The 14677-nt window shown below is 54.5% G+C and overlaps 7 protein-coding genes across 7 annotated transcripts; 3 read left to right on the top strand and 4 right to left on the bottom strand.

Moving 5' to 3' along the window:
- Positions 1 to 173: 173 nt before the first annotated feature.
- LRP88_13706 (uncharacterized protein) lies at positions 174 to 2458 on the top strand (the record flags this gene model as incomplete). The annotated part of the gene is made up of 5 exons (XM_083250064.1): positions 174 to 747; positions 801 to 869; positions 929 to 1114; positions 1165 to 1539; positions 1587 to 2458. The coding sequence occupies 5 exons, from the start codon at positions 174 to 176 to the stop codon at positions 2456 to 2458; spliced, it is 2076 nt and encodes a 691-aa protein (XP_083094398.1).
- Positions 2459 to 2586: 128 nt separating this feature from the next.
- On the bottom strand, positions 2587 to 3353 carry LRP88_13705 (DUF202 domain-containing protein; the record flags this gene model as incomplete). Its single annotated transcript, XM_083250063.1, has 5 exons — positions 2587 to 2670; positions 2741 to 2802; positions 2860 to 3039; positions 3091 to 3191; positions 3247 to 3353. The coding sequence occupies 5 exons, from the start codon at positions 3351 to 3353 to the stop codon at positions 2587 to 2589; spliced, it is 534 nt and encodes a 177-aa protein (XP_083094397.1).
- A 533-nt stretch (positions 3354 to 3886) lies between these two features.
- Positions 3887 to 5818, bottom strand: LRP88_13704 (P-loop containing nucleoside triphosphate hydrolase protein; the record flags this gene model as incomplete). Its single annotated transcript, XM_083250062.1, has 1 exon — positions 3887 to 5818. The coding sequence occupies one exon, from the start codon at positions 5816 to 5818 to the stop codon at positions 3887 to 3889; it is 1932 nt and encodes a 643-aa protein (XP_083094396.1).
- Positions 5819 to 6217: 399 nt separating this feature from the next.
- On the top strand, positions 6218 to 6744 carry LRP88_13703 (proteasome maturation factor UMP1-domain-containing protein; the record flags this gene model as incomplete). Its single annotated transcript, XM_083250061.1, has 2 exons — positions 6218 to 6220; positions 6286 to 6744. The coding sequence occupies 2 exons, from the start codon at positions 6218 to 6220 to the stop codon at positions 6742 to 6744; spliced, it is 462 nt and encodes a 153-aa protein (XP_083094395.1).
- A 545-nt stretch (positions 6745 to 7289) lies between these two features.
- LRP88_13702 (ubiquitin-related domain-containing protein) lies at positions 7290 to 8117 on the bottom strand (the record flags this gene model as incomplete). The annotated part of the gene is made up of 2 exons (XM_083250060.1): positions 7290 to 7447; positions 7508 to 8117. The coding sequence occupies 2 exons, from the start codon at positions 8115 to 8117 to the stop codon at positions 7290 to 7292; spliced, it is 768 nt and encodes a 255-aa protein (XP_083094394.1).
- Positions 8118 to 10650: 2533 nt separating this feature from the next.
- LRP88_13701 (adaptin N terminal region-domain-containing protein) lies at positions 10651 to 13227 on the bottom strand (the record flags this gene model as incomplete). Its single annotated transcript, XM_083250059.1, has 5 exons — positions 10651 to 12121; positions 12170 to 12534; positions 12584 to 12659; positions 12708 to 12892; positions 13183 to 13227. 5 exons carry the CDS (start codon positions 13225 to 13227, stop codon positions 10651 to 10653), a joined length of 2142 nt encoding a protein of 713 aa, XP_083094393.1.
- Positions 13228 to 13928: 701 nt separating this feature from the next.
- Positions 13929 to 14617, top strand: LRP88_13700 (chaperone EMC4; the record flags this gene model as incomplete). The annotated part of the gene is made up of 3 exons (XM_083250058.1): positions 13929 to 14045; positions 14120 to 14475; positions 14536 to 14617. 3 exons carry the CDS (start codon positions 13929 to 13931, stop codon positions 14615 to 14617), a joined length of 555 nt encoding a protein of 184 aa, XP_083094392.1.
- Positions 14618 to 14677: the final 60 nt, after the last annotated feature.

The following is a 14677-nucleotide window of genomic DNA, read 5'->3' as shown; positions in this document are numbered from 1 at the left end:
CGCCCATGAAGAGACCCGCCGCGTAAATGTCTCCCGTCGACATCCCTCCCTAGTTCCTCGCTCGAAAGCTCTCCTCATGAGCTCGATCCCACCTCCACTATCAGCAGCACCCATCGACGCAGTCTGAACAACTACACCACCCCCAGACAGATCCGACGACGAAATCCGCCATCATGACTCCTGCGCGCGGCAGAACAAAGGCGCGCTTTTGGGTCGGCGACGAGGAAATGGCCAAAAAGGACGACGATCATCATATCCACGGACACAACCCCAGACTCCCTCAATGGCAAGCTACACGTGCGCCCCGTCGTCGCGCCCTCGGTCGTCTTCTTGCCTACGTCGTCTTCGCCTCGCTCACCTTCTACGCCGTTTACAACCTAATATTATCACCATCCGACAGTGTGACGGACCGCAGACAGTCTGCGACAGACCGCGAGGCGGCGCCGGGCCATGGCGCCAACAGAGGAGGACAGGATAAGGCCTACAATGGACCCCTCAGGTTTCCGGAGCTGGCCAAGACATTGCGCAATATCCAAGGAACCGGAGGCAGCTATGAGAGGAATAGGAATGTTTTGTTTGCTGCTTCTAACCTCAAGAGTGTCTCTACGCTACTCCCCATAGCCTGTCAGATGTCAGCGCAAGACCTGAACCATGTTCACTTTGCTATCGCCGGTAGGAGTGAGGTGCCGCTTAAGGAGCTGCTCCAGATCAACGGCATCGATGATAGCTGCAAGCTCTTTCTTCATGGTATGGCCAACCCCTGGAGACTATCGAATTCACCCTCCTAATCGTGCCTGTAGATGCCCGCACCGACCATGCTGCCACGTCTACTGAGACAAGGTTGAAACTCGCTACTATCCGCTCGTTTTGTAAGACCGGCCCCATTGCCCTTCTGAGCCTCATCTTGTCTAACTCGCCTGATCCCTAGTTTACATCAACAACTTTATGCATCCTCAGGCCATCATCGTTGATAGTTCCCACCTCGAAGATGACTATTTCCTGCGCTCCATTCGGGATCAAGTGATGGCCACAAAGTCGGCCCTCATAGAACTCCCGGATAAGCCCGAGGCTCGCTTCTCTTGGATCTCAAAGCTTGACGCTTCGTCCCTGTCTGGTGAGCAGAGCCTCATGCAGTTGAGTTGCTAATTCACTAACTCGTCTCAGCGTGGAACAAGGTGCATTTTGATATCATCATCCAAGCACCCCCTCTTGGCACGGCCAACTTACAAAGGCTCCTCACTTCTCTTCGAAATGCGGACAAGAGCCCCATATCTACTCCTCACCTTACCATTGAGCTGCCCTCGGTCGTTGAGCAGCCGCTTGAGAAGTTCTTGTCTGACTTCCAGTGGCCCTTGAGATCATCGGGTCAACTGCCCCAGTCGCAGATGATCTCACTCCGCCACCGAATCCCCTCTCACCAGATCGATGAAGAGGAGAGCTCGGTGAGATTCCTAGAATCATTCTGGCCAGGAAAGCCTTCACACAACCATGTACTTGTGCTGGCACCTCACACTGAGGTGTCGTCCCAATTCTTTCACTGTAAGTGACACCTTGCATTCGCCTATACACCATGCTAAGCCGACCAGATGTCAAATACACCATGCTGCACAGCTTCTACTCTCGAGCCTCTCTTCTCCATGACTGGACTGATAATATCATGGGCATTAGTCTTCAGTCTCGCAGCGCCCTTCTCGACGACACCACCCCTTTAACAGCCCCCAAAACCACCGACAAGTCAGATAACGACAACCCTTTCTTCTGGCAAGCACCAACAAGTGATGCTATTCTCATCATGGGAGACAAGTGGGTTGAGCTCCATGGTTACGTATCGCGGATTCTGGAGAGGCAACAAACAAAGAAAGACACACCAGCCTTTTTGGCCAAGAAGCACGCCACCAAGAAGCACCCAGCCTGGCTAGAGTATGTGCTTCAGCTATCGCGCCTCCGAGGCTACTTGACACTCTACCCCAGCCCGGAGACGGCCAGCGTCATCCTCGGAGCCCACAGCGACTTGAGTAATGTCCCAGAGGAGTACTTGGGCGATGGAGAGGAAGACGGGGACAAGGGAAGAGCAGACAAGGCTACTTCCACCTTTGATTCCACGTCTCAGATAGACATGCTCGCCACACTGCCTGGCAAGGGAGAATTACCAGCGTTGGAGGACGTACCGCTTGTTTCATGGGACGGCAACACCTTGACGTTTGCCGAGTTGGAATCAAGCTCAAGGAATCTTGCGCGTCTTTTCCGCCAAGAAGTCGGTGGATGCTCAGAGAGCGAGTCAGACGAGGAGGACGACTATGGAATGCCACGGCGTGACAAGGACGCAGGTGATCTATTTTGTAATACGGCTGGATCAGCCAGCGAGGCAGCGCCTGGGTCGGCTGAAGCACCAAAAGCAGCGGCGGCGGCACCAGCAGACGCGGCGCCTGCGGAAAAGCTGGTCAAGGATGAGGCGTAATAGGATCTACTGGTTGGGAGGGCGTGGATATGGATGGACATTTCCTTCTTCACCATCAACTACGGATTTGCATGATGAACTCTGGCGCTAGAATACAATGGAATTTCAAGTTTGGGTATCTCATGTCATCATGAACTTGAGTTGCGAATCTTGGCAATGACAAGCAGGATGAGGCAAGTTCCTATGATGGCTACAGCTGTGATGCTGAATATCTGGACAAGGATGTCAGTCAAGGGCCCAGCTGTCGGTCTGTGCTTCTGCGATCTGATGAGGGGAACTCACGGCATGTGTTTTCCAACCAATCTGCACGATTGCCGCTCTACGGCTATACTTGTTGACGGTTGCTGCGTGTGACCTGTCAGCAGGCTGCGCGGATCCTTTTGCATCGTCGCCACACTCACTGATGTAGTTGCCCATGCCGGCAAACAGGGTCATGACGGACAGGGCCCAGAAGATGGTGCCGAGGGGTTTGGCCATGCGCAGCTCCAGCGGCGTCGCCTCGGTCTTGAGGTGAAAGGAGAGGGTGATGGCAACCGAGACGATGGCCATGTAGATTGAGAGGCGTAGATACGAGAGGAAAGCTACGATGCGTCAGTTCTGATCGCGTAAAAGAGCAATAACTAAATGCGCACTTCTCTCGTTTGCGCAGTGATCCCTCGCATCGCTGCTTTCATTCTCAACTAGCAGAGGCCCAAAGTACGGCCAGTGGAAGAAGGGTCTCCGCTCGTCCTCGCTGTGAAAGCATGAGTGTCAATTGCTCTTGGCCACGGGTTTCCCGATAGCCGCACCTTATTTCACTGACGTTGACGGGTCGGGTGAAGCTCTCAAGCGGCGCGCAGCACGCGTGAACCGTGAGGTCCTCATCGTCGATGCCGTCGTTTTGATGGGAGGTCATTGTGGGTGAAGAAAAGAATTGAGGTTGAAGAGAGCGGAATAGAGGGATTCAGAGGAAGTCGGCGACTACAATGGCCAGGCGGAGAGGAATGGAATGACCATGTGAGGTTGAATTGAGTAGGAGGGTGGTGGTGGTGATGTCAACCTGGTTGGCTACTGGTAGACAGCTTCTGAGACAACCTGGACGGGACGGGGACCTTCTAGTCTGGCTGTCGGCGCCGTCGGTCGGATGGTGCCATGCTTAGCACCGATTGCCGCAGAATGTGGCTTGCTAACGTTAGCTACACCATCTGCCGCGGCTCATGAGAATTAACGGCTGCGAGTTGAATCATGAGATGGATTTTTAGAAAAAAGATGGTGAAACTGGGCGTTGTACCAGTTTGTGAGATGGCATCATTATCAATGGAGCACCTGCATTTTTATTTTCACTTGGTATCTCCTTCCTGCACTTCACATCTTAACTTGCGCTCACGTGCCTCTGGCTTCTACATCAACATCTCTGCCATGGCATCGATTACACAAACAATAGCTCTTTCAGAATCCCCAGACCTCACGCCATCGCCCTTCATCAGTCCTTAGCGGACCGTCCAGTCGTCCAAACCTCGCCGCTCGCCCTGTGTTGGCCTCGGGGAGACACAGCCACTCCCTCACACAGTCGGGCACCTCTTCCTTGACGTGAGCAATGCAAATGAGAGCCTGGTTGCCAGAAAGACCCGGAATCTTGACTTGACCAGACTTGGAGGCATCGCTCTCAATAATCTCCTCGCCTCGGTATGTCTTGGCCTCGCCCTCCTCTAGGAACAGCGTGCACTTGTCCCGTACCGCATCGTCCATGCCGCTGAAAGCCTCGTCGAGAACCACCACGTCTGGACCCTTGATCATGGAGCGGATAAATAGGGCCACACGCTGCGCGCTGAAGGAGAGGCCGCCAAACATGTACTCGTCTGCCCATGCGAGCTTCTCACCTGAAGGTGATGAGTAGCTTGGGTTGAGCTCTGGCGCAAACCATTCAAGGGCAGCCTCAACCTTTTCCCGGGCTGCATCATCCAGCTTTGGCTTTGCGCGGAAGGTCTCTGACCACGCGTTCTCGATAACCTGACGAACTGTTAGGTTACGAGGCATGTGCTGGTGAACTTCCGGGCTAGAGTGTCCGATTCGAGACTGGATATCCCAAAAAGTAAGTGGCCGTTTACCAGAGCCCGGCTCTGGAAGACGAGTTCCTCCGAACAGTTTTATGGGAAGAGAGTAAGACTGGGGATGATCCGAGCAGAGCAGCGAGACGATTGTCGTCTTTCCTGATCCATTAGGTCCAAAGACTCCCCAGCGCTCACCCCGTCGAACTGTCCATATCAATCCATCCTTGGAGCCGTCGGTAGTCTGCTGAGTCCAGTTACCCAGCGCAACCTTTCCTTGGTATTGAACTCTGCACCCATTCATCTCCACCAACGGCTCAGCATTGGGGTTCACAGGCTCCAGTTCCTTGTAAGATGCGTGCTCCAGGTGACCCGATCCCTCAGTCGATGCGCTTGAAGGTAGAACACGTCCAATATCAACGAGAGAGTGGAGTGGTAACTTCTCGTCCTCGACGAGCCCATCCTTTCGCACTCCTTGAATGTACTTCTTCAGACCATCAAGGACCTCTTCCTTGGGTCCCATCGAGCCCACTTGGCAGTCTGTCCTTAGGTACACCAGGTCCGTTACCCATTCGGGCACCGGATCCTGCGGTCGCGCGCTGAGCACTAACCGGGGGCTTGCCTTTTCAGCCAGTGACTGAAGCAAGGGGCTCAGACCTGTGACCGTAGGCGGATCAAGTCCCATGAAAGGCTCATCGAGGAGCAGCACCTCGGGCTTTGTGAGGAGGGCACGAGCGATACGAGCCCTTCGACCTTGTCCGTTACTGAGGAACGAAACGGGTAGATCGAGGAGATGCTCAAGCTTGAGATCTCTGACGACTCTAGCAAGGAGATCCTGTGAGATGCTGGCATCGTCGTCCAGGTTTTCCTTCAGGGGATTCAACTCCGTGTTGCCCAGCAAAAAGTCTCTGAGAGAAAAGTCGGTGATCTCGCGTCTCGACTCATATCTCGCTGACAGATACGCACTCGTAGCAACATTCCCACCCAAACTCCCTCCGCCCTGTTCAGCATCAAAACCCACATACTGAATAGCCTTCTGTGGTGTCCGCAACCGGCTCGACACAGCGTCTGTAGACAAGTAGGGATAAGACCGAGCAGCAGGAGGGTCGCAGAGAAACCTCCCCCTCAGCGCCTGTAGGAAAGTTGTCTTTCCTGACAGCGAAGGTCCCACGATGCACCAGTTGCGAGGTGTGGATGACGCCGAAGCGAGCTCGAAGCTCAAGTCGCTAAAGAGCGGCGGGTTGGGGCGCGAGGATGCTGCGTTGGGATGGTGCCGGTAAAAGGTGCCATTGGCGATCCTTATAATGGGAGGACGTGTCGGAAGAGGCCTCATGATGTGAATTGAGTTCCTCCAAGAAGTACAAGTTTCATTCTTGTACTGAAGTCAATCAGCGAAGTCGGAACTGTTCACCTTAGGTAAGTGAGTGACGATGCCTGCGTGGGTCTCCATCATGAATGGGAAAGCCGGGGTTCGGCGGTACGTACCTTCTACCAGGTGCTGGTGTAGGTACGTACCTCTAGGTGCGGCAACGCCAGCGCAAGGCTGCTCAAGGCAGCTGGAGCTTTCATCATCAACCACACACAACCAGCCAAACCTCCCATCAACGTCGCCTACATTCCCCCCCACGAATAACCTCACAACACCCATTTCGAGGAAACTACCGAAGCAAGACACGCATATCGCACTCAGCAACACTCTTCTCCCTCTCCGCCTCAGTCACGAACCGCCAAGATGGTAAGCATCAAACACCACCGTATCCCATCCGCGATAACATCAAGCTAACAAACCCTCCCCTCCAGTCTCAGTCAATGCGCATCGTCCCCGGAAACAACAACCCCCAGACCTTCACCCACACGACGCACACCTCGTCGGCGCCCTCTGCCCCGGGTATCCACGACACCCTCCGCCACGGCGTCGGCGTCTCGCCCTACAACGCCAAGTCGTCGGTCCCCGTGTCGGCGCACCCCCTCGAGGCCCGCCTCAAGAACTGGGAGGCTACCCAGGAGTCCCTCCGCATGGAGACCCTCCGCCGCTCCTTTGGCATGGCCGAGCCCATCCGCCGCGGCATGGAGCTCAAGATTGTCCGCAACGGCGAGTGGCGGCCCATGGCTCTCGGCGGAGGTCTACCCAGCGTCCACGAGGATATCCTCAAGGGTCGCGATGACATGATTACCTGGGAGGATATCTTTACCGGCGATGAGACGAGGGGCGTTGCTGGCTTCCACGACGAGATGGAGAAGAAGCTCAAGATTCAGTAAACATACACCGCAGTTCACCAGCCGAGCAACCATGTCATGGCATTCTACAACACGGCTCAATACGCTTTATAGAAGACCAAGGCGGTCGACCCTCAAGAGCTAAACAGGTCAGCTCGCCTGAGGTGTGCAGGGATGAAATAATATGAATTCAGCAATATGAGTGCCATCTATCCTGCTAGATATGCGCTGGGCATTGACAATCCTGTCAGCGAAGCGCCGGTGAAAAATAAATGAAAAAAAGAAACACGCAAACATTGAATATACACAATGATACGCCAATGTAGACTCCGATGTCCCCGTCTTCCACGCGTCATACCCATCATTCGCTTCTCCTTACCAGAGACAATAGACCAAGAAAACACTAATGAACGTACGGGCGACACCCTACTGTTTGGACAGTCAGGGGCTGGGCTCGTCGATTGTTGCAGACAGCTCAACTCGCAGCTGTCGATAGATTCTAGCCCATGTCGTAGTGAGCCCCTTGACGGATACAGGGGCCGAGTTTGTTTTGCTCAGGAATCGCTTCAACCCATCGTAGATGTCGCCTATAATACCACGCAGCAGCCTGACCCTCGAGATCGCTGCCCATCGCCGCCCCCTGACGAGAGATTCTTGTTTCCAGCCTTGGGCTCTTCCTCATCAAGATCCTGTGGTCGAATGCTCATATGTATCACATTGGGGCTCTCCGTGCTCAGCTGGTACTCTACAAGTCGGTTAGTAAAGTTTTCTTCGGTGAATTGATCTGACCAGCGGTGAATCTTACTCTTCAACTGCTCCTTATCATCTAATAGTTTTCCAAAATGGATAAGTCTGATGCTGCTGGGACTAGCGGGCTTAGCCTCCCAATCATTTCGCCATTCACGAAGTATCAGCTCCTTAAGGGTGTAGATGCTGATGCTGAAAGGATCCGGCTGCCCGCTCTCCGTCTGGTCTGGAATATCCACATTCCTCCGGTTCAAATACTTGGCGTCGATCTTGTAAGGATGTCGACTTCCCGATGTCAGGAGAAGAGTAATGTTGCAAACAGGGCCATCAGACGAGCCCCCGGCAACAGCCTTGATGTCGTCAACAGCAGGCCCAATACCCAAGTTAGAGTCCTGCTTTGTAGGTGGCGGAGGAGCCATCTCCTTTTCCTTGCCCTTTGGCGAGGGAGGTGCTGCGGTGTTTGGCTGCTCGGGGTTCTCGGATGTTGTTGGTGCGGCTGTCGAAGACGATGGCTCGTTTGAAGCAGCGTTGTCGCCCGCCTTATCGGTGTCGCATGCGGGATCGAGGGGCGCCTGTTGAGATGGCTGGTCTATGTTGTCAAGGGCGACAGCGTCATTAGGTTGTTCGAGTCGTGAGGTCTCTTCTGGTACAGCTTTACCACCGCTCATGGTGGATTCCGCTGGAGCCGACATTCTGGGAGAAGGGCGGATATGACAGGGCGGCGAAGGCTTATGATCACACCACGCGAGACTGGAAAACGTGTGATAGAGAGTGAGACCAACGCGACCAGATCATTCGCGGGCGTTGACACTGGTGGAAAGGTGGGTTCGCGATCAAGAGTTCGAGGATGGATGGGATGGCGGATCAAGGATGCGGATGAGAGTGGAAGCGTCTCGGTAGCGTAGCGTGGCCAGGTAGGTCTGGTCTCGGAATTAAAAGTGAAAGACGTCAAGTTCCTTGGGAGGATGGATCGACCAGGCCGGGGGCCGGGAGACCGGGGGTGGGGCAGAAATGGCCGGAGTCTCGTCAGCCAGACAAGACGCTTGATCAAGTTGTGACAGGATGGATGCAACGCAGTGTAGAGCAACGCAACGCACGAGGACGCAGAACAGAGGAAGAGGCAGGCGACAGCAGAGCGAAGCAGCAGGTCGAGCAAGCAACCCTGGGCGGTAGGCGGCTGGAGCGTGGAGACCCAAGTGGAGCGGACGGTGCGACGCAGTGGATTTCTTGGTGGAGTCGCTCGATGGACGCTTTGCCCGACAAGGAACGGCTAGGGAGGGGGGGCCTGGGGCCTTGGGAGCCTTGGCTTGGGGATGGCTCTTGAGTCGCCGAGAGAGGCACGACCAGCGATGACGAGGGCGAAGACGAGAGCCAAGACCAGGGCGAAGCAACCCACGATGGGAAGGCTGCGAGGTGCAGGAGCAAAGGGGGGCTATGCTGCTTGGAGGTGTCGATGTCGGCGGATGAGATACGAGGGGAAACCGTTGGCGCCCACGGGGGAGGAGACGTTGAATGGATGCAAGAAATGTCGGACAGAGAGCCAAGATAAAGTAAGTACAGACGGGGAGTAAAAGTGACGACACCGCTGAGGGAGGTACTCTGGAGCTTGGGCGGGTGGTTTGGTACGCGCAGCGCACCGAAGTATGATAGTAGCTGAAACGACTGGGGAAGGACGCTTGGCGCTCCTCTGATGGTGCTTAAAAATGCTCTGAGCCGCCGCGGAAACGACGAAGCAACGAGATCCAATTTGCCTCTGTCTCTCGATGGACGAAAAGCAAGATTTGACGGGGAGAGGGACGAGAAGCCGACCGATGCGAGGATAGAACGGGAGGCTAAAAAGTTCCCCAGACCCAAAGAGATGGAGCGAGAAGGAGCCAAGCACACCTCAGTCAGGTACCTTCTGGTTCGGTTGGCGGGCATCGAGGTACCTTGCCCACACGGGCAGGTACTTCCCGTTCAGCAAGTCTAGGTTCAGTTCTTGCGGCAGGAACCACTGGCACCAGTCGTTGCCCGTGTGGTTGCCCGCCCGTGGTTGACGGGCCACGGAAGCCGGATGGGCCGCTCGACTAGCCCCAGCCTCGGCAAGCCATCGATCCTTGGCGGCGTCGGAATACGCACTGTATTTGCTGCCCCTGGAGATGAAGCTTTTGGCGGTCCATGGGCTCTGATCTGACTACCTGAGCTGCTGCCCAACAGGACGTTGCACAGTCTGCCTGCCATTGGATCCATTGTGTTTCCCTTTCTGGACCGCCATCCGGTTGGTCTCCTATTCGCCCCCATTTATCATGAGTTCATCCTCTCTTCCATGATGGCCCTTTATGACATCTAACATAACTTTTGATCAACGAGATATCTTTCTTTCGTTTGTTTATACTAACAGAACTTTTGAGAAGAAACAATGGAGCAGCTCCTCGGATAAGATCCGCTCTACTCGCACAACTGGTCACTGCTCACTCCATCACCAGATTCTAGGCCAGGTTCATGGCCCCCGGAGATGAGCTATTGATGCCCGAATGGTCATTGCTGCTATTCCGTGATGGTTTGCTAACAAAAAGCTGATCAAGACAAGTAAAGGGCAGTTCAAATCAACTCTGCTCCTGAGTTCACACTGACTTGCATGGATGCATCTCCTGAGTCGGCTTGTTCCTGAACCGTATCTCGCCCCCAAGATGGAGGGAATACCCCAGCGTTTTCCCGCCACAGTCGTTTGCGGACGATGCACATGCAACACGCTCGAAAAACGGTCTCGACACCCGCTCACCGATATCTCGGGTTTTATTCCCCCCTCACCTGCGCCATGAGGCCACCCATACGTGCGACTGTTTCTCCGCCATTTCGCTCCTCTTGGTCTTGATGCTCCTCAATTGACCTCCATGTCCCGACCAAAGAGGCAAGTCTAGATCTCGCCAGTGTGACCCTATGGCTGGCTTCGCCCCAAACGGACATCTGGATTAAGGTTCTTGAGCCAAACCGAATCAAGCCCACTCCGTCTCCCGGGCCATCTTCCGTAGATTCCTGTCATGAGTCGAGAATCAGCTTGACAAGGGGCGCCCAGAAGACATGGTCTCAGGTTCGCCTCGAAGGAAGACACACGTGCTCTGACAAGGTCTCTGACGCAGAACGAGCTTTGTACTGATTTATTTGAACTGCTTTGAATCCTCACTATACCTCCCGTCGCTAGATAGTTGACTCAGATATCGCTCATAGCACTAGAAGATCACCATTACTGCCTGCGCCCTGGGCTGGTTGGAGAACCGCCTGAGGGGCATGCGCGCTCACCACGTACCCAGTCGAGTGGCCATTACCTCCTCCAAACACATCATCCCCTTGGTCGATGCGCATTGACGCCATCTGTTGCGTGCCGATGCTCGAGAAGTATGCGTCCGCATCGTTGACCGCCTGCGCAATGTTCCCTTGACCGTTGCTTGTCATTGCAGTCCGGCTTCTGGGATCCATATCCGTCGGCTGCCCGGCGTGGCCAAACATGCTGATGCTCTTCTGACTGTCCGCCGCCACGAGGAGATTCTGCTTCTGCAGGGCCGGCGAGTCCTGAAGCTTCCGGGGCCGCGCCGATCTAAAGACGGTCTGGACCGGCTTAAGGTACACCGTCGCCAGAGTGCCCACGTTGAGACACATCTCCTCCAACGTCGCCGAGTCGAGTCGTTCCGACTCGGCCGTGATCGCTGGCTTGTCGCCCATCACAATCTGCCTTGCAGCGTTCATATCCGTAGACAGTAGCCGCCAGTACATGTACGCCCTGTCTCGAAGATCAGGGTTGTCTGTCTCCTCCGTCGCCCACTTCAGGACCTTGGGCACCAGCTCTTGTCCCTTGGTTGGTCGCTGGATAAAGAGCTTCACCGTCGCCGTGAGCAAGGCCAGCTGGACTTCGACTGGCTCCTCGGCAAACGAGTACAAAAAGTCCTCCAGCAGAGCATCGCTGTTCTCGATTCGATCCGCGTACTGGCCAATCACCCACACCATAGCCGCTTTCGCCTCAGGCTCGTCCAGGGAGTCAAGGTGCTCGCACAAGGTGCTGATAATAGACTCGTACTGGTTGGGGTATTTGCGGAAGATGTTTCGGATAACCACTGTGGCCTCCTGCACGATGTACGTGACCTTGGTTGCCACAAGCTCAAGGAGCAGGTTGATACACCGTCGCGCTGCTGGCTCAATCTTGATCGCAAGCTTTCCAATCGCACGCACCGCCTTGCGCACAAAGTGAACGTCAATCTCGGTGGCGTACTCGCGCAGTTCTGTCAAGACTTCATCGATATTGTCTTCGTTGGCGAGCATAAAGATGAGTTCAAGCTTGGTGACCTTGACATAGATGGGGTCATTGTACTTGCAGAAAAAGACTCGAATGTCATTCCGCAAGACTTCTGGTCGTCGCTGGAGAATGAGAAGGGCATTTCGAAGAGCGAGATACTGGACCTCGGGCCCCTTGGCAAGAAGTGTAACCAGAGGGGGCGACAGTTTCCTGCAGAGAGCCGAGATCTGCTTTTGGTCGGCGATATAATTCATCAGATACAGAATCACCCGAATGCAGGTCAACACGACGGACGAATTAGAATGTGACAGTCGTGGAGATATCCGCTCGGCCAGCAATACCGCCTCTCCAGATTCCTGTGGTACGTATGACATGAGGGCCTCGAGGATATACGTCTGACCCCATCTGTTTCCATGAGTTAGCAATATTCTTTTCAACAATTAGCTGACTTACTCGGAACAGTCAGGGAGAATGGCCACCATCTTGGAGGCATTGTTGTAGTCGATGGTAAGTTTAATGGCATCACTGCGTTCCCAGATATCCATTAAACCAGCTAACGCACTTGCGACTACCGTAGGGTTATCATCTCTCAGCAGAGAGTTTAGGCGATCAATAAGATCTGAATTCTCCACCATATGTCGATCATGATCATAGAGCTTCGCCACGCAAAACGCCGCCGTCTTTCGAACATAGGGGTCACCGTCCTTGAGCATATGCTTGACCAGCGGTACAGTCGCCTCGACAAACTCTCGCACATGGATATAGGATATTGTGCGGAGAGCCAGTGCTCGCACTAGGGGGTTGTGGTCTTCCATATCCTATGTCATGGTTAGTTGCTATTTGCTGAACGGAACTCGATAGACTAACATGTTCCAACACAGGAATAGCCTTGACGGCAATTTCGGGTCTCATCCTTGCGTAGTTGACCAGGAATAGGAAGCACCTTCAATCTGTCAGCTACGGAACGTTTCCAAACTCCCAAAAGACTTACATCTTCTTGATTTCCAAGCTCTGGATACCCATGCATCCGATGATGTCAGGGAACAGAGCTACCATATCATTGTTGCTCATTGTCATGTTGGCGACAATCTTCTTGAGCGCAATCTTCTTGGACGAATAGTTCTTGTCCTTCTTTCCTCCACTGTTCAGCTCGAGGCGTAGCTCGGCTACTTTGCCCTGCGGAGATTTTAGCCTCGAACTATACGTCGTCGTCGGCGGAATGTATGCGAGAAACATGGCGGCCATCCCGTGGTTCGTGTCGGCAGGGAAGGGCGGGTTGGCAACGACATGAGGTCGAAGTGCGTGATTGGGATATGGAGGGGTTCTTGTTGGGCGGCGAGGGTACGGGGGGCAAAGGGAGGGAAAGGAGACAAAGATGGAAAGTCTCAGCGCTGCGGATTAAGGACGTGTTGAGGGAGCTCACGTCCTACGAGGCTGAGACATGGTAGAGGAGCAGGAAGGCTTACTCGAGCAAACAACTTGGAGTCCCCTCCACCGGCGGAGCTCGACATGGTGTTGTGCTTGTATCCCGAACGGGGCTATCACTGCGACTTGGCTTTGATGCAACCGGTGGGATGATGAATACGGAATAGGCGCCCCAGACTTCGCAAGCCCCTCACTTCTTGTTTCTTGGAAGACTCGCAGCGGCTGTCCAAAGATCCTGCAGCTAATTGGGCGAAACGCGTGGTCCAGCACCAGGAGTCGTGGAGGGTGGATGGCAGTTGGGAGGAGGGGACGGTCACATGTGCGCCTGAGGTGCTGTCCACGATTCCAAGCCACAGGGGTGTCTTTGATCTCTGGTGCGCTTTCTGTCGCTACGGGCCTCTCTCGTTGCGTCCGGGGGAGGCGATACGATAAGGGTCTCGAAAAAATATCGCGACGTTTGTTGCGATCGTTGCTGTGTCGTTTTGCGTCGGGCGCCGGCGTCGTCGGAGTGGGAAAGGAGAGCTCGAGAGACTCTCAGGTAAGCCAAATAACAGCAGCCAAGACTTTCTAGGGGTATCGGACGTTATCGATAACGGTTCATAGGGGGCTTGCAATTAAGCGTAAATTGCCCAGCGCCGGCGACGCCACATGGCTTGAGTGGGCCGCCTCCAATGAACCAACGTCGACGTCTCCCCGAAGCTCACACCTCAGCCTTTCGCGACACAACGAGCGACCGACCACGATATACTCTGCCACCGGGCAATTCGCACCTCTACCCGCAGTAACAATGTCTGCCCAGTCATCCAACGCCCCTGCCTGGGTTTCGCAGCTCGAACATCCCCCTGCCGCAAAGGCCAAGGTGGCAGGTGTCCAGGACCCTCCAGGCTTCAGCTCCGGAGCCGCCGTATCCCACTCCAAGGCATGCGCGCTCCCTCATCGCGTGGATTTCGATCACAGGGCGACTGACACCCGTCACAGAAGCAGAATAAGGATGCCAAGGTTCAGCCGCGCAAGCCCCCGACCGCCGAAGAGATGGATACCCTGAAGCTCAAGAAGGCATGGGAGGTCGCGCTGGCTCCTGTCAAGGGACTCCCAATGACAGGCTTCATGATGTACATGTCGGGCAACTCTCTCCAGATCTTCAGCATCATGATGGTCTTTATGGCCTTCAAGAACCCCCTGATGGGTCTGGTCAACACGAACCAGGCACTCGAGCGATTCCAGACGGAGAGCAACTCAGCCCAGATGTTGCAGGTCAAGTTCGTGTACGTGGCGTGCCAGCTTCTTGCACTGGCTGTTGGAGTTTGGAAGATCAATGGCATGGGCCTATTGCCGTAAGTGTCATAGACATCTAAGCTTGACAGTTGCTAACAAACCCAGAACAACACGATCAGACTGGTTGATGTGGGAGGTGCAGAGGGAACCTTTGGAACACGCTGTGGCAGCGTTATAAACCATTACAAGTGCTATGATTAACAGCCGGTCTATATAAAGACCCATAATGAAACCCCAACGCCACAATTACATTGAATAGAA

Source organism: Fusarium phalaenopsidis (genome assembly GCF_050370095.1).
Source record: "Fusarium phalaenopsidis strain FUZ10S chromosome Unknown contig_32332, whole genome shotgun sequence".
Lineage (NCBI taxonomy): Eukaryota > Fungi > Ascomycota > Sordariomycetes > Hypocreales > Nectriaceae > Fusarium > Fusarium phalaenopsidis.
The sequence above is the reverse complement of the archived record's forward strand: the minus strand, read 5'-3'. Positions and strand labels throughout refer to the sequence as shown.